The sequence below is a fragment of the Citrus clementina genome, unplaced genomic scaffold, assembly GCF_000493195.1.
Source record: "Citrus clementina cultivar Clemenules unplaced genomic scaffold, Citrus_clementina_v1.0 scaffold_3, whole genome shotgun sequence".
Lineage (NCBI taxonomy): Eukaryota > Viridiplantae > Streptophyta > Magnoliopsida > Sapindales > Rutaceae > Citrus > Citrus x clementina.
Window position 1 is genome coordinate 165589 of NW_006262339.1, and position 24935 is coordinate 190523.

General features: G+C 34.7%; 5 protein-coding genes across 9 annotated transcripts; 4 read left to right on the plus strand and 1 right to left on the minus strand.

The window, feature by feature from the left end:
- The first annotated feature begins 3935 nt into the window (after window positions 1–3935).
- Window positions 3936–5957, plus strand: LOC18049779 (WAT1-related protein At3g30340). Its single transcript, XM_006439110.2, has 6 exons — window positions 3936–4179; window positions 4429–4491; window positions 4575–4691; window positions 4780–5188; window positions 5495–5646; window positions 5728–5957. The coding sequence occupies exons 1-6, from the start codon at window positions 3998–4000 to the stop codon at window positions 5894–5896; spliced, it is 1092 nt and encodes a 363-aa protein (XP_006439173.1). The 5' UTR covers window positions 3936–3997; the 3' UTR covers window positions 5897–5957.
- An 898-nt stretch (window positions 5958–6855) lies between these two features.
- On the minus strand, window positions 6856–7839 carry LOC18049780. Its single transcript, XM_006439111.2, has one exon. The coding sequence runs from the start codon at window positions 7576–7578 to the stop codon at window positions 7057–7059; it is 522 nt and encodes a 173-aa protein (XP_006439174.1). The 5' UTR covers window positions 7579–7839; the 3' UTR covers window positions 6856–7056.
- Window positions 7840–9292: 1453 nt separating this feature from the next.
- On the plus strand, window positions 9293–11777 carry LOC18049781 (E3 ubiquitin-protein ligase MARCH11). Of its 5 annotated transcripts, none has more exons than XM_024188956.1 (7): window positions 9293–9378; window positions 9601–9842; window positions 10091–10225; window positions 10313–10355; window positions 10933–10992; window positions 11093–11207; window positions 11309–11777. In XM_024188956.1, exons 2-7 carry the CDS (start codon window positions 9610–9612, stop codon window positions 11437–11439), a joined length of 717 nt encoding a protein of 238 aa, XP_024044724.1. In that variant the 5' UTR covers window positions 9293–9378; window positions 9601–9609; the 3' UTR covers window positions 11440–11777. The 5 variants fall into 5 exon arrangements, with proteins under 5 accessions (XP_024044724.1, XP_024044725.1, XP_024044722.1 ...); XM_024188957.1 differs by having other exon boundaries at window positions 9610–9842; XM_024188954.1 differs by lacking the exon at window positions 9293–9378 and having other exon boundaries at window positions 9526–9842.
- Window positions 11778–16004: 4227 nt separating this feature from the next.
- LOC18049782 (protein NTM1-like 9) lies at window positions 16005–19407 on the plus strand. Its single transcript, XM_006439113.2, has 6 exons — window positions 16005–16315; window positions 16550–16845; window positions 17172–17426; window positions 17550–17954; window positions 18153–18617; window positions 18704–19407. Exons 1-6 carry the CDS (start codon window positions 16150–16152, stop codon window positions 19013–19015), a joined length of 1899 nt encoding a protein of 632 aa, XP_006439176.1. The 5' UTR covers window positions 16005–16149; the 3' UTR covers window positions 19016–19407.
- Window positions 19408–20974: 1567 nt separating this feature from the next.
- Window positions 20975–21840, plus strand: LOC18049783. Its single transcript, XM_006439114.2, has one exon. It carries the CDS (start codon window positions 21416–21418, stop codon window positions 21614–21616), a length of 201 nt encoding a protein of 66 aa, XP_006439177.1. The 5' UTR covers window positions 20975–21415; the 3' UTR covers window positions 21617–21840.
- Window positions 21841–24935: the final 3095 nt, after the last annotated feature.

A 24935-nucleotide genomic window follows, 5' to 3' on the forward strand; every position in this document is an offset into this window, starting at 1 on the left:
GTGCACTTAAGGCTAAGTTATTTGATTTTGATGGCAGTACTAATACTGTGACCGCAGTGGTGCTCCCCCAACCCCAAACTCAACCTCAACCTCCTAATAATAGTACTAGTGGTGTTGCGTATACTGCTACTACTAGTACAAATAACTCATCATCAATTGTTGCTGTTCCTCCTCGTGAGGAGGTTGGATTATTATTGGTCAGTGGTAATAATAATAGCAATAATTGTTCTATTATCAATTCATCAGGGTGGTCCGCTGCTGTAGCTGCAGCGGGTAAGGTTGATCATCATCTTATCGTGGATCATCAAGTTGTTGCAGCAGCTGGTCATGCTTATAATGTTGGCCTCCAGTGCCAGTGGCATCATCCTAATATTCCTCCTGCCCAAACATCATCAACAACCAACATGGTTTGGTCCACTACAGAACCGACGGCCGGATATGAAGTATCTTGGTCCACACAAATGAACCGTGCTCTCAGTCCCGAGAATATTCCCTTGGTTACCTCTACCTCTGTTGCTACTACAACTGCTGCATCAACTTGGCCAGTTTCTTCTGGGCTTACTAGCAACTCAACAACAGTTGATTTCTCATTTTCCGATCACTACCAAAGTGCCAAAATGAGTACAGTGTCGGTGGGCATGCCTGTGACTCAGATTCATGGTTCAACGACAGAAGGCGTGTGCTCATCCGACCAACAATTTTTGCACTTTGAGAACAAGGCTTGGACTGCTAGTGCTGCTACGCCGGCCTCGTGGGATCCTCTCATCTATATGTCCTCTCCGCTGTGCTAGGGTGATCTATCATCTATATATACATATATATACATATAAGCCAGAGTTTTCACACTAATTAATTATTCAAATTTAAAATTATATATGATCATGCAATCCTTTGATTTATTTTTTATTTTTCTTTCTCTTTGTTTAATTCACAACCTGTACCAACAATATTAGCTGCTAATTATTCTTTCCAGGTTTAGTTATAATTAAACCATCTCCCGATTTCTGTTATCTGTTGGTAAAGAAAGCTTCATATCTTTTACTTGCCATGCATTCACCGTATGTAATGTTCTCGCTCATCGAGCAAAATTAATTTGTAACATCTAGCTTGCATCTTGTTAAAGATTGACAGCACAAATTCTGATCTCTTTCTTACATCGAATCTTAACCCGGATTAATTTTCCCCAACTTACGCAAAAATTATCTGCAAGTTAAAGAACAGTAGAAGAATAAGGAAAATGCTTGGTGTAGAGAAGAACGAAAGAAAGATGAGAGAAACAATGAAGAAATTGATAGAGAGAGAGTGAGCAAAATTCTCTCGTATTTCTCTCGTGCTTCTCTCTCTCTAGCACTACTCGAAGAATAATATAAAAGCATATCATTAACCTAAAGTCATAAAGTTGATGCAGTGATGCCAGTTGCCACTCTATGGATATATATATATATATATATGTTCAATCTGATCACTCCATGACTTAATGAATATGTAACTCTTAAATTAAACTGCAATTTATTTCGTACCTGGTAGTATTTATCAGGAAATTTAACTGGAATTTCTTACAAGCTACCAACATATAAAGTTTAATATAAAAATTTGAGAAACTTGTAACATATGGTGAGAAAATATTCTCGCACACAGAATATAGATCAGGTGCTTTGCCGCACTCCTTCAAAGTTGTTATGTACAAATAAAAGGAATTAAATATAATCATGGTTTCGTTGAGACCATTCCAGAATACCGACAAAGACAGCAACGAACAAATTTGGCAGAATATAATATTCCGGTGGATGACTAGGAAGAAGGCCGTGGCAATGGGACTGATTAAGCAGTGCAGTATTGTATGATAGCAACCGCATCCTTATCATATGGGTGTTCCCAACCCAATTACAAACTCCGCGGAATATGTGATGATGATGACAAAATGTACTTGTCCAAGCCAGAGGCGAAACAAGACTTGGTAATTTGATCTAACAAATCAGCTGAGAAAACCGATAGAAAGATTTTATTTCTAATTTCAATGACACGGATGCTATCAAGAAAGTAGCATTGTTCTTAACATGTTATTTTTGTCCGGAACCGGAGGCAGATGCGATAACTAACGTCAGCTGTCGCCTTGCCCCAAAAGAAAAAAGGTTAAAAATTACTTGTACTATAGAACGAGGAGTCTTCGATTATTCCACATCTCTTCCGAATTTTTTTCACTTCAACCAATGACAATTAAGAAGAGTACGCCCCTCTTCTCTCTTGTTTCGTAGTGATGAATTCGAATGAGATACATAATTGATGGGATCACTGGAGCTGCAAATGTGCTGTCAGAATGTATGGAAGAGTAGCCACTTTCTTTCTGGTAGCGTTGAAGTTGCTGCTGCGGCCTGCAAATGGCACTGCACTGTCCGGACTGCTTTTATCTAACTCTAATTAAGGGTGAATGCTTAATTACAATTATATATAAATTAAATCGTAGATCCTCTGACTCTTGCATAATTGATCAACATATACAATAAACTGATGTCCAGCAGCAGTAGCTGGGTGAATGAATGGGCTGCTGCGCTTTTGCCTTTTCAGAAACCATTGATTTACATCTCATTCAATTCCATGCTATATATACACAACATAACCACCGGCATGGGACCAATTGAAGGTAGTTACGGATATATTTATATATATATATCTATTCAGAAGGCTTTTGAAAAGGGACTGTGAAGTTGTTTTTTATTTGGCATATGGAATGGATTCATGTTTTTTGGTTCTCTTAATTAGTTGCATAAATGTAACCCAAAACATCAAATTCATTGAAACTTGATATCTAAGTTTTGTAATGCCCAAGAGCATTACCATCTCAATTGTTAAGACTAGTCTTTAATATTAAAGTTGCTCCATCGTCTACAAGCTTAATCATTTCGGCAAGCAGTGCCAGTTAAAATGGCATCAAACGAGCACCTCTTAGTCAAATCTGGTCGGCATGTTCTTGGTCAAATTAATTTACACACATGTATTTATTGGCAAAAGTAGCTGTTAAAGCAGATAGGACCAGCAAGCGTGAATAAACACATTAGTTACATGTAATTACAATGCACAAAATGATAAAGCTACGCAATATAAATTTACATAAATATTGTGTTTATTCACGCTTGCCGGTCCTATCTGCTTTAACAATTTTGCCATTTGTTAGATTAACTTCAAAAAAAAAAATGTTAAAAAATAGCAAGCGGAACATTTTCTAGCTTGGACAATAAGATAGAAAGTTCACTGATAAGAATGTGCTATGAAAGAATATGAGATCTAGCTTTATTGAGTTAACGTCATTGGTTAGGAAACTTTGTCACATGGTTTGAAAATGGATTATGAATACTAATTTCAATATGTCAGGGAAGCATCTAATGCTTTCAATATTCTGTATCCAGTCTGCTGTGTTTTATTGTAATTAAGATTTGACACATTGTTCTTTCCCGATTGTAAAGTATATGAGGGCACTGCTCATTGTGTTTCAGAGATGAAGTATTAGATGCTATGTACTGTGCTGCAGAGTGGGGAAGATGCCTGCGGCCTGCCTATGACCCATTTCTGGTTATATCGATAATAAAAAAAGCTTGACTCTAGCATAGAGAAACGTAAGCCCAACAATCAATGTCTAGAAGGACATGCAAATGGAAGTTGTGGCCAACGTCATGCATCAACCACCTTCTGGGATGAGCTCAGGCATCGATGCTCAGGCCCGACAACGATTCCACAAAATCTCAATCTGTTGAAAAGTATCTATCAAAAGAAGGCAAAAAGAAGAGAATAAATATTAAACTATTGTCAAAGTTGGTTGCTTAAAGCATTGATGTGATTTGAAGAATTTAATCTTGCTTTGTGCCCACTTATTCTGAAGTCCATTTATTTAGAGTTACAAAATGATGTTTGTCTGAGGTCAGTTATCGTATAGACAGAAAGAAAGGAAGAGACAGGTGAGGCCTCGCTAGCTATATCGATAGCCGTCAACTGAGTGGTTCTGATGAAGAGCTGCAATGAATGGAAACCTTTAATTGCAATGATAGCAGTTGAGTTTGGCTTTGCCACTGTGAATATTTTTCTTAAGAAAGTCCTTGAAGAAGGGATGAATGATTTGGTTTTTATCACATGCCGGCTGTTGGTTGCTACCATTTTGTTAGCTCCAATCGGATATTTTTGGGAAAGGTAGTGACTCCTTCAAGTTGCTTTGATTCTCATTTTCTAAATAAGTGCCCCAGCTTAACCCAAGCTCCACCTCCACATATAACTGTTTGACGGAGTCGGTAAGCTTGACTTCTTTATGCGTCGAAAGCATTTCAACGGCTAGCTATTTTGTATGCTTGAATCAATGACTATGATGAACAACTTTTTATCAGCTGTACCTCATCGCCAATGTTTCATATTTAGACATTTAAGTTACAAACTTGCTTGCAGGAATAGTAGACCGAAGCTCACACTTCGCATCTTGTTTTGCCTCTTTTTCAGCGCGATTGTCGGGTTAGTTACATAGTGATATTCACACAGCCTTTTTAATTTTTCATCTGTTCGCGCCTCACCAATGATGTACTTTTTTGTTGTAGGACATCGCTGACTCAATACTTCTTCCTTCTTGGAATTCAATACACATCTGCAACATTTGCATGTGCCTTCATCAACATGGTTCCTGTGATCACATTCGTAATAGCTCTACCATTTGGGTATGAATAAGTAATTATCTTCTTGATTATATTCCTGTGCAGTCCCTGCATTAGTAATTTTAAATTTATCTGTTCAATCATACTGCAGACTAGAGACTGTGGACATAAAAGGCATAAGTGGAAAAGCTAAAGTAGTGGGCACCCTGGTGTGCATTGGCGGTGCTATGGTGCTGACTCTTTACAAAGGAATGCCTTTGTTTGACCATTCATACTCTCAAGCTGAAACTGCAATCAATGTTATGCATATGCACCCCACCAGAAAGACTGAGAGATGGACATTTGGTACTATAGCTTTGACAGTGGGAACCCTCTTGTGGGCTTCATGGTTTCCTATTCAGTCGTATATAGGCAAGAGATACCCCTGTAAGTATTCAAGCACAGCCATTTTGAGCTTATTTGGTGCCATTCAGGCGGCTATCTTGTGTTTGGCAACTAACAGGAACCATTCTGCATGGAGTTTCAAGGGGAAGATAGAAATTATATCAGTTCTCTATGCTGTAAGAATTACTATTCCCGTCTTATGAGTCAAAAGTATTATATCATGGGTGCACTAGTAGGATCAGATCTTTGTACAGAAGTTTTTGCTGTAATGTGATGAGAGGTAGGGGACTAGGCTAATGCTATCGACAAAAAGGTCACAAACAGAAAAAAAAAAATGGTTGAGATACTGTTATTTTTCAGTTCAAACTGATAATTCTGCATCTACTTATTGAAATCTAGGTAAAATGGTCTCGTTTTATTAAATCGTGATGCACTGTTTTAAAATTGGTCGTTTGTATGTAACGAAAGCTCTGTTTATGCAGGGAATCGTGGGATCGGGTTTGTGTTATGTGGGATTGACGTGGTGTGTCAAGAAGAAAGGTCCTGTCTTTACTGCAGCATTTAGCCCCCTTGTGCAGATAATGGCAGCAATGTTTGATATTCCCCTTCTGCATGAGCGACTTCATATTGGAAGGTGATTTCTTGTTTGTACCAATTAACAAACATTGATCGATACTGCCTGTATTTACAATCCTTTTGACACTTTACTGAACAGTCTGCTGGGATCAATTACTGTGATAATCGGATTGTACATTCTTTTGTGGGGGAAGAACAAAGAAATGCAGAATTGTGTATCAAAGGTAACTCAAGAAGCTGAAGATATCAAGGAACAAGAGCCACAGTTGCCAGTCATCACTGTCTCTGCTGCTGCAGATTGTCCTTGAGATCAAGCAGCTTAATATTTTCTAAAATGCAAGCAACTATAGTTGAAAGTTTATGCAATATGCATGGTTCGTCAACAAACTCTTTTTGTAAATTCCAACGAGTTCTTTCAATCTTTCCACAAAAATAAAAGTTAAGGAACTCTCCCTCCTTTTTTTTAACGGCTGCAACTTGCAACGTCTGCCCAGTACTCTTCGGTCGTAATAATGGAGTTCATAAATTAATTGTGAAGCAAACTCGGTATTCTTAGACCTATGCAAATGGTCACTTTTCTGCACCGGGCATGTGCATATGCGAGGAAACTCTATCAAAGTTTCTTTATCAAGAAGCCGTGCGTTAATATTCCAGTTTGAAACGTAATGGTCGCCATAAAAGTGACTGATCAAGAATGAGATTGAAGTTTAATTTAATGTTAATGCGAGAAGAGAGTATATATAATAAAACAGAAGCAGATTGGAATCAGAATTACACGGTATAATGGAGCAGAAATTACAGTGAGAGTAGCATTTATTATCCAACACAAGGCTTACGTTGTAGAATTTCGAGACTGGTTCAAGTTTAATTGAGGTACGATTGGCAATATTGCTCCCTTGAAGCCCAACCTAAACGTTAGAGCCTGCGACAGCAACAATCTGCATATTGATCGTTGATCTGTAATTGGGGAAACACTTGAGCAATCAAACCATCTGGCTAGGAAAAATGAGAAATATTTAGATTATAGAATTGAGCAGAAATCTGAATGATCGAGCACAGATCATCAGTTTGACGGCAGTTACAAGTTGCTTAATTGAACTACTTGAATTTATTATTGTTAAGCATAACACTCCATTGAGCAGACACACAAACACACCTTGACCATCATCTACAGACAGTACATAATAAATTAAATGGAATACACACACACACACACACACACAAACGTATAGCCTCCAAATGCTATAGATAGATAGATACACTCAGCTGACCATAAATTAAGAAATTTGCAAACGAGATGGAATATTAAAAAAGCAGTGTAGTGCAAAAGACTTATTATTATGTGAATATAGATATATAATTGTATATATAGCTAACTATTAAGACGGTAGTTGTTGAGCACGCGCACTTGTTCGATGTCTGTGTGTGTGTCGGTGCTTTTGCATATTTTAGGCGCTCATAGATGAGGTCAATCAGAATGCTGATCAGTGTGATGGTCACTCTTGAAAGTTTCCTTATCTTTCTTCTTCGCCTTCTTTCCGTGCTTGTCAGCTGGTTTGTGGGCATAAACATCAGTGATGTCCAAGTGAACACCGGGATCATTGGTGCTGTAGCTGCTACTCAGCATGATTGAGTTATTAACAGCTTGGAAATTGCTGTTCACATAGCTACTCAGCGGCTCATGTTGAGGCTCTGTCTCACCATGACCATGAGGATTGAGCTTATCATCCGACGTTAGCTCGGTTCGCATGGTGGCACCGGTGTTGCTTCCCGCAAGCGTAACGATTCTGACACCATCTTCATGATCGTCCTCTTCATGGTGGAGCAGGCTTGAAGAACCAGGCTTATGATGATGATCAGTAACGCGCCCGGTTATTGCATTGACCATGTTTCTGATTTCGCGATCGAGCTCTTTATAATTCTTATGCCTCTCTTCTTCAGTTGGTGCCTGAGAGTGACCGTGACTGGGCTTCGTTGTCTCAGAAAGCATGGTGTTTTACTAGTTTTATAAAAAAAAATGAGAGACGAAATGTGCGCTTGTTGTTGGGGAAATTGGAGTTGGGATATAAATAGGAATAGCTAAGAGCTTACTGTTTGTTGAGAAACGAGAGAATAAAGGTGGTGGTGGTGGTGCCTTGCCTTGCCTTGCCTTGGATGGCAATGCAAGGATTTTAATTTATTCCAGCTTAAAAGAGGAGGATCACTTGACAAGGGGTTTTCATCTCATATTCAACATTTACGTGATTTGATAAATTGCTTTTGTGAGCTACACTCTCCCTGCATCTCTATTACATTTGTAACACTTGTCATGGCAAAGAATCATTCCACTCACTCAAATGCTGGCTTGAGTGTGGGGCTTTCGAGCCCGACTAACAATCAACACAAAGACGGCCATATATTTGTTCCTGAGTAGTGGGTGTATTGTGTTTGATATGATGAGACCTAAGAGAGACTTGGTGATATATTCTTTCTGTCTAAGCAAAAGAAGGGGGAATCTAAAAATCTTTATTGAATGATGATCTGTTTTGTCACTGCCCGTATGGTTGGCCTGATCAATTAGTTCAAACAGGAAAGGGGAAAGAGTGAACACGCTGGCGCTGTATATGGTGTGGGCGCAATGGGTTGACGTCTGACGGCAGCTCTTCCTTTTTTATTGTGAAACTAAAATAATGTTTCCATGCGAGTGGGGTTCGGGGTGTACGTTGGAGTTGGACAGCTGGAGTGGGTGGTAAGGCGCAGTCCATTGGCTTTATTTACAGAGTCCAATATTAATTAATGAAGGTGGTTTCACTGTAACTGTCAGGTGAAAGTGAACTAAAACCGCAGCGAATGATTTAAAAAAAAAAAAAAAAGTCGGCCAGTCCCTGTTCGGCTAAAATTCAAGATTGAAGATTCGAGTTTTTTTAAGAATTTATTTTAAAATATCATCCGAATCTCTTCCCTTAACTAACTAAATTTATTTATATCTGTCATCTACATTTAAAAAAATAAATAAATTATTATATTTATTTTGTCATATTTTCTTTTTTTTTTATAAATAATATCACTAGAATCTCATTTTTTAAGTAATTAAGTGTTAATTTAAGATTATGATAACTGATAAAATAAATTATTTTTACTGTATAGATAAAGTAAGCGGCTGGTTAAAAAATAATTTAGTATTTAATAAAAATATTATTGTGATTACCATAAATTTTAAAAAACAAAGTACCTTTATGTAGTAAATTTATTACAAAAGTTTTATATGATGAACAAAATAGACATTTGTTTTAATTTTTTATATATCAAAATTATATTATAGTAGGAATTTTTTAAAAAATGTGAGATGGACTATGGTTTTTATCAAAAATTAATTTTCTACTCATATTTTAAAAAGTGTAACAAAATTATTTTCATTAAAATATATGAAATAAGTATACTATAGCGTTTTAATTTTAATTTTAATTTCAAATGGGGCGTAAATTGATTTTGAAACTGCTAAAACCCTCATATTTGATTTTTAAATAAAAGAGAAAATAAAAGATTTATGTATAAATTATTTTATACGGTAAAAGATGAAGGGCAACAGAATTAGAATTTAGAAAAACAGAGTAGTAATAAGCACCAAAGCCCGAAGGTGATAGAAGCGGCCCAGTCAGTGTAGGCGTCGCATCACTTTGAGAACAGAGTATAATAATTAAATTTTACGATTATATTATCGAGATAATAGAAACCGAATTAGTAAAATTAAAAGGAAATCATTATCAAAGCCCCTGCACTGCACAGTTGATTAAACCGACGCATTCATCAGGTACATGATTTTATTTATCTTACTCAATTGATTAATTCATTCAGTGTTTTAATACACACACACACACACACACACACACACACACACACACACATACATATGTTGTGAGCATGAGCTTCTCGAAGACGAAAATGATTATGAATTTATAAATAAATGAATGTTGATGTTATTGGAGGATTACAACTAATTACGGTGGGGTTTTTGGGTGAATTGATTCGAAAGTTGAACCAGATGCAGAATGGTGGAAGCAGCGACGAACGAGACCTTGAAAAGCAGGGGAACGAACAAGAAGTTGATAATTCTACCGACGACGCCAATTCATCCTTACGCTTACCTACCATTGTGATTTCTAATGGAGAATCTCATATTGAACCCAATGGCAGTGACAAATCTAACTCTTCAAAGGGCGAACCCCCAAAGAAGGATATCCTGTCGCGGACTGCCAGCTCTCATGAACAATGCAGGTATTTCTCATTCTCTACTCCATAGTGTTGCCCCAAATTTTAATATTAGTTTCTACTTTAGTATATTTTTGTGATTTCCACTGCTGTTAAAAGTTGTGAGTGGTTGATCGATATTAGCCAGGATATGCTCGACCAAACCTATAACTCATAATTCAACTTTTTTTATTTTAATACGATTATATTTCCTTCCAGATAACTGAGGACAGCTTTTTTTTTCTTTTTTTTCTTTTTTTGATGTTGCTTTTCAGAGTGTGTCAGCAAGATAAGGAAGAGGTTCTGATAGATCTTGGATGCCAATGTCGCGGTGGCCTTGCGAAAGCCCACCGCACTTGCATAAACACTTGGTTTCGCACAAAAGGATCAAACAAATGTGAGATATGCCAGTAATCATTTTGCAAAATTCATCGACGGTATAATCTTAGCTTCGTTTCCAAAATATCATGAAATGATTGGTTTTTGTTTTTCTGCAGACAGGTTGCTGTAAATGTACCAACTCCAGAGTCCCAACCAAGTGTAAGTATTACCAATCATCTGCCTTTGTTCATGATTATATTAGCTTAATGCATGGATGGCAATATGGCATTTTGTATCTGATGCTTTTCGATATGGTCTCTATAGATTTTGTTGATAACTCGCTTTTCTGTTTTCACAGCCTCAAAATCCCAATCTTTCATTGCTCTGACCGTTAAAACTGATTAAGTAAAAGTTGTAACCTATCGATGCTGTCTGACTTCTTTTTCTTTTGTATCTAAACCCGAATTTTTTGTATTGTCTTACAATTCTTTCCGGCTATTGTATTTTCTTTTTAAGTCTGGAGCTGGATTTGCCATGAGTTTGTGTTGTGGATCCATTAGCATACCCTCGTAGGTTTATGTTTTTATCTAGGTACATCATGGCCTAAGCCCACAAGTTACTGTCAAGTCTGGACGCAGATGTGGAGAATTGTGTATTGAATAACACTGCCCATTTATAACTTTATTAGTGATAAATAAGATTACTGGATTGCAAGGGCACCAATTGGTACAAGAAACTATGAACTTGGTTTTGATACGAGTTTGTATAAATTTTAATTTTCTCATGATTCATGTAGCAGACAAATTACTTGGTATGGAGTATTGACCCAACCTTCAGATCACAAGATCGTGAAAGGGTAGGGTCTAATTGTGGCCAATTTACTGGATCATTTTTGTAATCATATCATGTAATGATGTTCTTTGCTTTGGTTTAACATTGAGTCATCAGTGTAACAGGGATGCTTTAGTCCACTTTGGGTGGCATTCTCGATCCTAATCGGTGGACTCCTCTTGGATGTGTTGATTTCAATAACCCTTGGTGTCTCTGCTCTGCCAGTTAATATTATCATAGGTACGCTATTTAAACTTGGAGTGTGTCCTGTCCATATGCAATCCTGCTTCTTTTTTGTTCCCAACATGCAAGATGACGCTGAACCTGAGATACATTGTCAGGTGTCATTGTTGTGCTTGGACTTGGAACTGCACTTCGACTTGCCTTGGAATTTTGCCGTGAGTGGAGTTTGAGGAGAGTTGTGCAAAGGGTAGAAACAAATGTAAACCTTGGATACCATCCTGCATTATAGGCAAATCTGTATATAATGAAATTTAGAACTCAGAAGTGAAGTTATAATCCATCAACCAGTCTATAAATGTTCATCTTAGTAGTATTTGTTGTTTTATGAGCGCATCGTTGTTGGTTACTGCTGACATTGGTGCACTTTGATGGATGTTGGAACATCATTTCTTGGACGTATTAAAAAGCTATAGAGTTTGACATGAAGGTACCATATGGTATGTGGATAGCTTCTCACATCTCTTCCGTGAGTACAGAGTGAGTTCCTTTTTTTTTTTTTCATTCCTCCGTGAAAGGTGTACTGAATTGATAATTGCTATTTCTTTCAATGTGAATGCATCCCATGCCATTTCAAAGGAATAGCATATGAGATTAGATATTTTCAATTGATCATTGCTAGGACATGGTGAGTTTGATCTCGTAACGTATTTTTTGTTTCAGTTTTTTGAAATAAAAGCTCAAAAGGGACAAAAGTTTCAAAAATTTCATGCCAACCAAAAATATATATATATCATCCCCATGAAACTTAGTGCCCTAAGGTTGAGGAGGTGACGGAAATCAAAGGTCGAATCAGGACATTACTGGTGACATAGCCAGATCAAACTCAACGATCATTTCTTCAAGGGTCTAAGTGGCCCTTTGGTGTTTGGAAACACTGCAGTGAAGACATGGGGAGATTGGGCTTGGGGAATGTCAAATTTCCATGCTTAATTTTTTAGGAATTATAACAGCCTCTGCCTCGTGCCTGCAGAGTATATTTGTTTAGAGATGGCTACATTTTACTGGTCTAGCAATCTTTCTCCTTTTATCAAATCTTGTAAAAAGTGAAAAAAAATTTTGACAAGAATAGTAGTAGTAGAACAAGTTAATTGGGGTTTTCGATTAGCTAATCTTTGAAAACTCTGTTTTGAATTATGAAAGAATGCTTTCTTTTTTTTTGTTTTCCAAAAAGTAAAAAAATAATAAATGAAGAAATAAATAAATAAATTTGGTAACTAAAGAAATATGAAATGAAATTGAATTTGTCGGCTGCGAAAGTCGCTGCCTTTTGAGTTTGGCTAAAAGGAGCAAGCAAACGGTGATTCCAAATAGTAGTTGATTCAATCAGATTGTGCCGTAAAATAGAGAAAGTACATGTCTCCAACCATAATTTGGCATGTTATAAAAAATACACGTTCTTTTTTTTATTTGTTCAATTTTTTAACTCAAAGTTTGTAAGGTGTATACTAATTCACTCTATCATTAGGAAAATGCTAGTTACCCGAGTCAAGTTGCAGGTCAAATCCTGAAAGTAATAAATGACACCGTTTCAATCTTTCTTTTTTTTTTTTCTTTCATTCTCCCTAAAACGACGTCGTTAAAACTTGGTTAAGGCAAAAACAACAACAGCCCCAAATTGCTTTCTTTTTCTCTTCATCTCACAACCTTTCTCCTTCTATTTCTCTTTAAAACCACTGCTTTCTCTTCCCCTTCGTTTCAACAGCCAGCATCAATTTCAGAGTTCCTTTCACACAAATGAAGTCAGAGAAGAATATAATACGAAGGCGAACCACACTAGGAGCTGATAAAGAAAATAATTTGAATAACTTATAATCAAAGATTTAGTGCTCAGATTTCATAGACATGCATTTACAGCTTTCACCAGAAAAAGATAAAACACATACCCAAACAATGTTTCCCAGTTGTGGAACTTTTTTTAATTTACATCATGAAAGAAACTAGGGCAAAATAGAGGAACCAATCACAGCCTACATTCTTAAACTTGCAAACACGAGACAGGAAAAGTGGTGATTGTTTTTTCATTGATGATATGCCTATACAGGAACCATTTGATCTGCAACACAAGCCAAACTCAGCATCAATCTGACGATTTCCACTGTATCATCCAGATAATACTTGGTTTTGCTAGGTTTTCGACCATCAGTACATGCAAAAACTTCTGCCCCAAGAGCAATGGATGGACCTGCCATGGAATTGATGATTACTTCAAACATATCCTCATCGGATCGGTCATCACCTACACACATAACAAAATCAGGCAACATTTCCCTTTCTTGCATGGTGGAAAGTAATCGCTTTGCAACAAGACCCTTATTTACACCCTGCACACAAACAAGCACGTTAGGGACCGTCCCCAACATTAAAAATGAACATTAAGAGCTACAGCTTGGATAAAATAAAAACAGACCCACTGACCTTTTAGCATTATTTCACTTAACACATAAAATTAATGCCTTTCTTTTACATAGAAATAGAAGGAGAAAGACTGTGAGATAAAGAGAAAGAGAATATAATTTGGGGCAGTAATAATTTTGCCTTAACCAAGCTAAAACGAAGTTGTTTTAGCTTGAATGAAAGGGAAAAAAAAATAGATTGAAACGGCATCATTTATTGTTTTCGGGGTTTGACTCGAGATAAATAGCAGAACTCTTATCATTAATAGAGGTGAATGTTTGATGACATCACAAGAATAATATAGTCATTTAATATGATGACACCATATTCCGTGTAAAAAACTTCAATTTAACATTTGATGATGTCATGAGAATAATATAGTCTTTTAATATGACGACGCCGTATCCCCAATAAAATAACATCAATTTCCACTCAATGATTACAAACATTACTAATTTTTCATTCTTAATTAGATAATAGAATCTGTTTTTATTTTTTTTAACTCTAAAACAACATAAGTTTGTTGAAATATATCAAAGTCAAGTTATTTTTACTTTGATAAAATTTTACCTGCTGAAACAAAGAAAAAAGCATTTAAAATCAACTTCAATAAAAGATGGAAATTCAACAAATTTCTCGAAAAAAAACTAGAAAAAGAAAGAATTCAAGCACTAAATGACGTAATCTGATGAATAAGTTAGCTACAACTTCCCTTCACTGAGAGCTTCATAACACATAATATATGTCCAAATCCAATATTATTTAGCATATATAGTTCTTATTGAAAGACGTACTATATAATTCTAAATTATATAGCATTTACATTTTGAATTAAAGTGAGAATCCTAAGAAGTCGGAATCTTGGATTGAGAATATGAGTAAGTTGTTTACTTATTTACTTATCCTGAAATAAAATAATGGAATTGGAATTAAAATATAATTATATGCTTACTTTGTCTTGGATTGAGAGTAAATAATTTTAAATCATAATTTTACTCTTATTTAAAGAATTATAGTTTTGTATTACAAAATTAATAAAAAATGTTTGAAAAATAAAATATTTATTTAATTATATTTGTAAATTAATAATAATCATTAATATTCTCAATTATGTAAATCACAATTTTTTATTATTTTTAATTTTAATTATGTAAATTAAAATTATTGATAATAGCAACACAAATAAAATATTATTATTAATAATATAGTACAAAATTAATATTTTCTTAGAATAAATTTAATTACTATTAATTATTAATATTAAATAAATATAATAATATTATCTTTACGTAATTTTAAATTAGAATCAATGTAAATTATTATTTTTAACTGAATATAATAATATTATATTTAAGTAAGTTTAATATTATATTTTTTCATAAATATAATTTATAAAATAATATAATAATATTGTTTAAATAAATATGATATTATTTATTTTACTTTATTAAATTTAATTAAATAAAGGTAAAAAAGGAAGAAGTGGTAGTTGATTCCCACTTCCACCTCCCCCTATGTGAGCGGGAATCTCATTCCCCACTCCAAAAGTAGGTGAAGCCCATGAAGTGAGATTTCCACTTCTCTCTTAAAAAATGTAAGTAAACGCTTGAGTGAAAAGAATATTTACTTCTCACTCTTATTCTAATAAGTAAACATAACATACATGTAAAGGGTAAAATAATAATTATTTTGCTTAAATTTCTTTAAAAAAATCTTAACACTAAAGTAGATGTGTGATATACTTTAGGAGCTTTAAGCATGGACACCTAAACAAAAATTTGTGTGTATTGTCAATAACGAGTTAACATTGAAGTGGGACGGTTGCATATAATTTTTCTATTAAATATAAATGTTATACTAATATTTTTATCAAACTCAACCCGAACACATTTAATGAGCCTTCAAATATGAGAACGCACATTTAATAATATATCCTAATTTAAATATAATAAAACAACCAAGTTCGAATTCTCATCAATTCAAATCTTACCAAAAAATAATTTTTTTTTTTAATTTAATTATACTTTTAATCATTTCACTGTGCCGACTGAATTATTATCTCATAGAATTTCAACTACGGAACTCTTTCACTTTCAACTCAACAATGACACTCTTTCAAAACCCGTTCTTTTAAGTAAAACAACCCTGCACCAAATTTTACAAGACTCGCGCAGGCAACGGTATACAATTAGCGCCAAAAAAAAATAATAATAAAAGGGAATCTGGAGCCTTGTAGTTTAAGCAAATGAAACGTCGTCGATTCATTAGATTAGAAAACGAGACGCGTTATCTAGAAGATCACGCGGTCAAGTGATTGGGGAAAACCGATGTGTCGTAAATTCATTGGATGTTGTGAATTTGAAGCGTACGTGCGTCTGGACTTAGAAGAATGGTAGTCACACGCGTTGCTAGTGCAGAGAGAGAAGAAAGTGAGAGACAGATACAATACAAACAACAGAATTGCACAAAAATTTAGTAAAGTGAAAAAAAAAAGCTAAGAAATTGAACATCTGAATTTCTGTCTGAGATTAATTAGTAGAAGAAGATGGCAGTAATATCGATGGAATCTCTGCCGTTGGGTTTCAGATTCAGACCGACAGACGAGGAACTGATCAACCACTACCTCAGATTAAAGATCAACGGCCGTGATTCGGAGGTCGAGGTTATTCCCGAGATCGATGTTTGCAAACTGGAGCCGTGGGACTTGCCTGGTAACTCTTTATTTTTTAAGAAAACCAAAAAAAAAAAAAAAAAAAACGTATATAATGATTCGCAGTATATTATTTAAATTCGAATAGCAGGAGATGGTAGTCAAAAATTCCTTTATTCCCCATGGTCATGGATAATGAATAATTCTTACGAAAACTAATAAGATTCCTTTTTTTTTTATTTGGGGGTAAATTTTAAATTTTATTTTTGTTGGTCCCTAAAATAAAATAAAATAGGATTATCGGTGATAAAGACAGAAGATCCAGAGTGGTTCTTTTTCTGCCCGCGCGATAGAAAATACCCGAACGGGCTTCGTTCGAATCGTGCAACAGAAGCTGGATACTGGAAAGCTACGGGCAAGGATCGCACCATAAGGAGCCGAAAGGCGGGGACTAATGCATGCATAGGAATGAAAAAGACATTGGTGTTTTATAGGGGTCGTGCTCCTAAAGGTGAACGCACCAATTGGATCATGCACGAGTACCGCCCCACCCGTGAAGATCTCCTAGATAGCTCTACCAAGCCTAGTCAGGTCTGTTTGTTACTTTCTCTACTCACTTTCCCATACCGTACTGGTTATATGCTCTGTGTTTCAACTACTGTTTTTATTAGCATTTCATATCTCGTGGTCGTTTATTGCTATGCTTAATCAATTCTCAAACTTAAAAGAGTATGCTTTTATTCCTGCTATCTTTCTAAAGTACCTGGCTAATTTTCCCCTTTTTTTTTTTTTTTTTTAACTTTTCATACATGGATGGTTACTAGATTCCATTGCACCTTTTTAGCTATAGATTGAAAGCCCCATCACTTCAATCTCCAAACTTACTCTTTACTGGCTTCCTCTTTCTGTGGGTGTAGGCTGCATTTGTCCTCTGTCGCTTGTTCAGGAAGCCAGAAGAGAAGGTCGATGTCCTAAAGTATGACGAAGTGGAACAAACAGAATCTCCTGATACAAATAAATCATCTCTCGATGATACCTCATCAGATCTTGTTCAAGAAACCGCAATGTCCAACTATGTCACTCCTAATGCTGTACTACCAGTTGAGAGCTGCGGCAACAGTCATATAACTTCTGATGTTGAAGATCATTCAACTGGAGGCACTGTTCTAGAGGTGACTGAGTTGATTATATTTATGCGTCTCATCTTTGTTTTTGACGTTATTATTTAGGTTATGTCCTGCAGGTTTATCAGTCACATTTACTGAAAATTCTATTTTTTCTGCTTCTTACTCTAGGAATATCAAGTTCCAGGAGAAATTTTGAATCAATTTGACATGCCCAGTAATGGTCAAATTGATTGCAAAATATTCTCCCCCGTGCAATCGCAGATTCATCCTGATATAGCAGCATATATGGATTCACCTTTTGCCAGTGACTTCGGCAATGATCATTTTGGCTTGAATTTTAAGGATGGTGCTGGTGAACTGGATGTTTCACTGACAGAATTGTTTGATGAGGTTTTCAATTACCAAGACGAGTTCTCTTGTGCAGAATCAATCAACCAGAAGGAGTTGGATGTTAAAAGTGAGGTGCAGTTGCCTGGTCAAGTTTACATGCCACAGACCATATCTCCACGAAACTTCCACGCTCAGGACAATGGCACATGCAGCGACACAGACACTGACATGTCTCAAGTACAGGTAAAACATATAAGCTTCCAGTAGCTTGTAAGCCACCACACTGGTCTTGGTAGCCAGTTTATTTTTAGCTCGTATTGCTACATTCAGTGATCTGCTGGCATTATTGGAATTTTCCTTTGCATAGGATTCCATCCATCATATTCTTGTAGGCAAGAGAAATAATAACCTACTAATTCAAACTTATTGTGTCTTGTACAGCAATGTGATTTGGTAATGGGATCTTCAAGGTTGTTTAGCGAGCATGTTGAAAGCAAGGATTTATTACAGGCCCCATCCTGTTTTGGATCATGCCAGGCTGAAGCTTCACTTAATGACCAGGAAATTGGGAAGGGAACTATTTGTGATTATGGGGATAATTCAGCGGTACAAGTTGCTTCATCTGCTGTGGGTTCATTGTATGGGAATTTAAATAATTATGATCTGTCCCCCACTTTGAACAATTCTGTGAACTATGGTGGTGATTTTGCTGTTGGAACGGGGATCAAAATAAGAACTCGCCAGCCTCAACAACGACCAAATTCGTTTAACTCTGTAAATCAGGGCACTGCTCAAAGAAGACTTCGCTTGCAGGTGACACTTTCTCCACCAATGGTTGGCGGTGACAAGCAGAAAGATTTGGGTCACAGTGTAGAAGATGATGAAGTGCAATCGGGAGTTACTAAGGTAGAAATTACTGGGCAAATATAAAATTAAAGCTTCGCTGCTATTGCGTTCATTTCTAATTGAGCGTGTAATTTTGTCATGTGCAGATCAATGAAATTGCAGAACAGAGCCATACTTATGTTAGGGCGGATGGGGAGGACGGAGAGAGCCAGGCGCTAAGGGGTGATAAAATTAAGGAAATCAAGGAAGAATCATCTGCAAATCTCAGGTTAAGAGTGAAACATGATGGTGAATCTGGCAACTGTAAGGTGGAGCCCTCACAGTTTGTGGAGGCACCATCCATACACTGTGGCCAAAGTTTATCATTAGTTTATAAGCTCAGTATCTTGCTAGTTATCATCTTCTTCATTACCTTCACTGGGATGTGGAAATCTGCAGTGAGAGCTTTGTGCTTCTAGTCAAAAGTGTACTTTGTAGGAAAAACGGATAGGTCTGTAAATGCTCCTTTACATATATTAGATACACCTATGGATGGTATGCATAGATCTTAAAGAAAATATGTACTGTTTATGTTGTGTAACTTATGAAACACGTGCTATTTTGTAGTCTCATGGCTGGTATTTTAGCCGTAGGAGACTGAATCCTTGGTCAGATTTTGGATTGGACAGTTTCCAGATTTAGCGTTCGTTGGTACTTCTTGTTTTGTAGCGTCAAAAGTGGAGGGTCTAGAGTGGCAGCGCGGGGGGTGTGTGGGGATAGCATGGGTTATGGGTGGAATTGCGGAACAACAATAGTGTTTGTTTTGACCAATCATGTTCATCAAATAAAGGGAAATTGATTGGAGGTGCAACGGAATATCATCAGTCTCTGTGTATAAATATTGTGATTGTGGGCTTGGATCTCATTGAAGATGCAGGCCAGTCCATTTTCAGTGGGGTCTGATCTTGAAATGGTAGGGAGGATGATGATGATGAGGATAATTAATTGAGTGGGAAAGAAACGGTGGGTTTGAAGGCGTGGGTGTCTAACGAAACAGTGAACGAGTTGGGACAGAGACAGATATTGAGACAGAAACGGTGTGCACGTATCGCAGATATTTGATGAAATGTTTGGCCATTGGCTGGAAATTGAGACTAGATTTTTGTTGCGTCGTTATACGCGTATTTATATTATTATACTCGCTTGCATACAAACAAAACAATATTTAAGATTACAAAGAAGGCGAAGACAGCCATCGTTACTTCCATTTCTCACCTCATTCCCTCAACAAATTTAGTAGTGGGGTGGGGATGGAAAATTTCCACGTAGAAAATAATTTTTCCATCCTTATTCCATTCTTCATTTATTTATAGTAGATATAGATACACAATTTTAATAAATTTAAAATTTAAAATTTAAAATTTAAATAAAATTATTACCATATTATAAAGTATTTAAATTATTTTAAAAAATTTTCAAATATTTAAAATAATATCGTGAAATGATATCAAAGTTTAAAAAAAATATTTGAAGAAAACAATATCTTAAAAGAGAAAAAAAATATCTTAAAAGAAGAAAACATATATGCAGAAAACAATATCTTAAAAGAAGAAAATAATATTTGAAGAAAACAATATCTTAAAAGAAGGCGAAGACAGCCATCGTTACTTTCATTTCCCACCCCATTCCCCAACAAATTTAGTTGGGTGGGGATGGAGAATTTCCACGTAGGGAATAATTTTTTTATCATCACTTCATTCTCCATTTATTTATAATAGATATAAATATATGATTTTAATAAATTTAAAATTTAAATAAAATTATTATCATATTATAAAGTATTTAATTTATTTTAAAAATTTTCTAAAAGTTTAAAATAATATCGTGAAATGATATCAAAGTTAAATAATGTTTGAAGAAAGCAGTATCTTAAGAGAGAGAAAAAAATAATAATGTTTTAGGTTGAATAAAAATTATATTGTAGGATTTTCTTTTAGTTATAGTCCATTTATATCAAGTAAAAATAAAAAAAAATATTAACTAACATTATAACTTATAAAACAAAAATTATTAAATAAAAATTAAAAAAAATATTTATACATAATAGGGATTGGGATTGGAATTAGAGTGGGGAGTACAAAATTAAATCCCACCCTATTAAAAAATTAAAAATTATTTTTTTATCATTCTCCATCTTATTTCTCAAAAATTATTTAAAATAGAGCCCCATAAAACTCCAAACTTATGGAAGATTTTGATCATCCTAGTATAAGTTCAGTAATGTCATATGTGCGTATTTTTTTAAGGAATACAAAAACGGCAGGTAAAAAAGGTGCGTTCCCACTACGTAACGTGGCATATAATTATTAAGGAGCATCAACAGTAACAATAAATAAATGTTAAATGGGGGAGGGGGGAGGGAGGGGGGATGAGGATGAGGATGAGTATGAGTTAAGCAAGAAAGGGAAAGGCGTACATTGGATGGAATAGGCTACAGGTTCGGAAAGAAACACAACAGAAATGAATAAATGAGATGAATCTAAAAGGCAACATGTCATTATCATATAATGAATAAGGAGAGTGAAAATTGAAAAAAAAAAAAAAAGGTGGCACGGCGTGGGAGGTGAGAAGGAGGTGGCAAGCGGGTGAGTTGAAGCACACTGGAATTGCAAACAAGTGGTAAGTGGTAAGTGTAAAACAGCCTCCTAAATTCGATGGTAACTTACCTTTTATATATATACACATACACATATACATATATTTTAAGCTTAGCTTATTAGCTTTTGTAAGGAAAGCAAGTTGAAATCATCGTCATCATCATTTGGGGAAGAAATAAAAATAAAAATAAAAAAGTGAATAAAAGGTGTAGAGAGAGAGAGATGATACTGGTAGCAATAGTGGCAGAGCTAATGGAGGAGTACACGGTGCTGCTGGCGAGGGTGCTTGAGCATTTGTTTCACGACGCTCCTTTTCCAAGACGTGTTCGTTTTCTCATTCTTCGCAATCTTCCATTTGTCTCCTCCTCCTCCTCCGCCTCCGCTTTCAGCAGGAGACCTCCCTTGCGTCCAGCCCCCGCTTAAGCTTAGTCTCATTCACCGTCTTTTCTTTTCTTTTCTTTTTTTGTAAAATTTAAATATGTTGCTTGGCGGCTGAATTTGTCAATCAATCTTTCCTTTTTCTTTTGTATGTTATAATGTATATTCTTAATTCTTGGAGTTGGGAGTTGTGTACGTGTTTCTTTCTGGTTTTTTTATTAGCAGATAAAAAAAAAAAAAGAGTATTAATAAAGAGCTTCATTAATTTTCTTTGTTATTGTTATGATCGAATTCGAATCGATGTTGTTGGACGTGATGCTATTTCTTAATTTTCTGTGTTATGTGTTTGTCAATCTTTTTTTTTTTTTTTTTTTTTTGAATCAATCATTTTTCTGGATTATGAATTGTAGTGGATTAGGAATAGGAAGAAGATTAGATGTGTTCTGATTCACACATTTGGATTAAAACCTGATCCTCCATCACCATGATTGATGGCGGGCTGATACATACAACCTAAATCAACTCGACTCGACTGGAGAAGATGAAGAGGAGATACCCGTTCTTTCAGTTACCCTGTTGCGACGGAGACGGTGGAGAAGACACATGTCACGTGAAGGTGATGATTGCTGGCTTTAGCTGAGACGGTGGAGAAGACACATGTCATGTGAAGGTGATGGTCTCATTCATTGCTGGCTTTAGCCGCCGTAGATGAGATGATTGTGGAGAACTCGAAGGTTCCTACTCCCTATGTTTTTTTTTTTTTTTAATTATGAGTAATCCTTTTGATTGATTTGAGGCCTAAATTAGTAAATTTGGAACCCAATGCAGTCTTAACGTGACATGTGTCTTTTTTTTTTTTTTTTTTTCCAAATTTAATGATAGTGATTTCGTTGTACTCTATGGCCATCCTCATCTATTATTAGAGGCGGACCCCCACCCAACCCAACCAAAATTATTCTTCTTTCATATCATTCGTCCATCGCGGGGACTTTTCATTTGCTTTTTGGTTATACTTTGATTAATCCCAAAAGCTAATCAGTTCGTCATTATCATCATCTACTCGTTGTCCAAATAAAGCTTCGATAAAATAATACTTGAAGCTTCGATAAATTAATAATTACCTAATTAAAAATTAAATTTACATGATATGTTTTGTGACTTTTGTAAAATAAATTCTCAATGTTGCTTCCTATTTTTTAAAGTTAATTTAGAATTAAAATTTATCTCTTAACTCTTTTTATAATGTAAAATTTCAATTTACATTTTCACTTACATTAAATTTCAAGTTAACTCATTTTTAATATAAAAATAATAAATTTATAATAATTTAATTAATATCAAAGACAACTAACTACTATTCAAATAAAACATAAGAAATACTAGATCAAGGTAAATAAAAATTAAAAAATAAAGAATTTTTTTTGTAAATTAAAAATAACTTAATTTATTGATATATTAATATTCATGATATTTAGGTTACTATAAAAGGAGTTCGCAATCCTTTTTTTTCTTCATTCAAAGTTCTCTAATAAGATTTTTATTATTCAAAAATTTAGTTTCTCTTATCCAAAAATCTTTTATATTTCCACTTCGTCGTTATCTTGTAATTTTGATGTCAGTGACTTAGTTTCATGGAAATGATTTTAATTGCTTTAGTTTGTTTTGATGTTTTTGTGTTGGTAATATGATTTTATGCTTTTACTTGAACACAATTAAATCAAGTTCAAAATAAAAGTATAATTATTTAGGGATTGGATATCCTTGAAGTTGAAGATCTCCTTTATTATTAAGATTGTGACTAGTAGCACCCCTCCAAAATCCTATTGAAACCCCTTTTTTTTCAATTATATTTCATTTAATGCCAAAAATATCTTTTTTTTCCAAATGAACACTCTTTTTATTTTTGAATTTTTCAGTTTCTAAAATTTTTTCTCACTCTTTCAACCTTACTATTTGTATTCCTCTCTTCAAACTTTCTTTATTAATTAATTTTTAAAGAAAAAATTAAAAATAAGAAAAACATTATACTTAGAAAATAATAAATATTTTATGGGTCTAATACAATTTTATCCTACCTATAATTTTTTTGGTTAACAATTAGTTTGAGAATTCTTAAAAAATTATTTACAGTAGGATAAAATTTTATTTTACTTATTTTTCCACTGTATTGTATCTTAATTAAGTTGTTATGTTTATTACAAGAATTTTGTTTTAGCTTAGAGGATTACTAATTAAATTCATATTATTTTATTGATAATAAAATATATTTATATTGTGCAAGTAAAATAAAATTGAAGAGAACAAGACAATATAAATAGTTTAATTTTATTTATATTTGTCCTTAAATATAATTATAATATAACAGGGGTTTTATATGATTAATGAAGGGGTGCCAATAATCCAACTCTATTTTAATTCGGAGATCTTCATTTCCCTTCCTCAAGCAATTTTAAAGGGGATGAGAAGGGTACGAGAATATAAATAGAGCATCGAAAATGGGTATGGAGATGTCAATCTCCTCCCCTCCCATTTCCATTGCCATCCAACATGTGTTGTGGGTTAATTATTGGTAACACCTACTTGCTCAATCCACACAGAAATGGTAACTAATGAGGAAAAGTACAAGATAAGGCCGCTCCTTATTTAATATATTATAAGTATATAATTAATTGTGATTAAATTGGTAATAATGGTAATTGACATGGTTAGGATATTTGGACTTAAATTCTTGACTTAAAATTTTGACAAAATTTGTAAGCTATTGATTTCAAGTAATCCAATTGTAGATATTGAAATTTAAAGTAGCATTTAGTGGGGGTTAGTATCATCTATCTTTGGATTGCTTGAAGCAATAGCTCAAAAATTGTATCAAAATTTTAAGTCAAGAGTCTTAAGTTAAATTTTTATTTTTTTTAATTTAATATCATTTTCACTTTACTGAAATGAGAATGTTACTAAAATGTGAATGATTTGATTAGAGAAATATTCTACACATATGCGGCAAGATGCATGCACGTAGAGCAAATTATAGATAAATAGATATACATACCAATTCAATTATTATTATTATTATTATTAATGTGGATGAAGCTTAGAGAATAAACCTCTCGACCGTGTGGTTTACGTGTAGAGAGTCTTTATATTGTGGAGACTCGCCTGATCTTTGTCTAATCACTAATGCTTTTGCTAATTGGTATGAGATTCATGGAAATTAATTTAAAAATGAACATGGGAACAACAACTAGGAATGCTAGCTGGCAAATTTCAAGTAATTTTCAAGAACAAGGCCCACGGTATCGCTAGGCTCTAGCTAGTTGATTTATTTTTATCTTTAATTTACAAGATATTCTTTCCTAGCTATTAC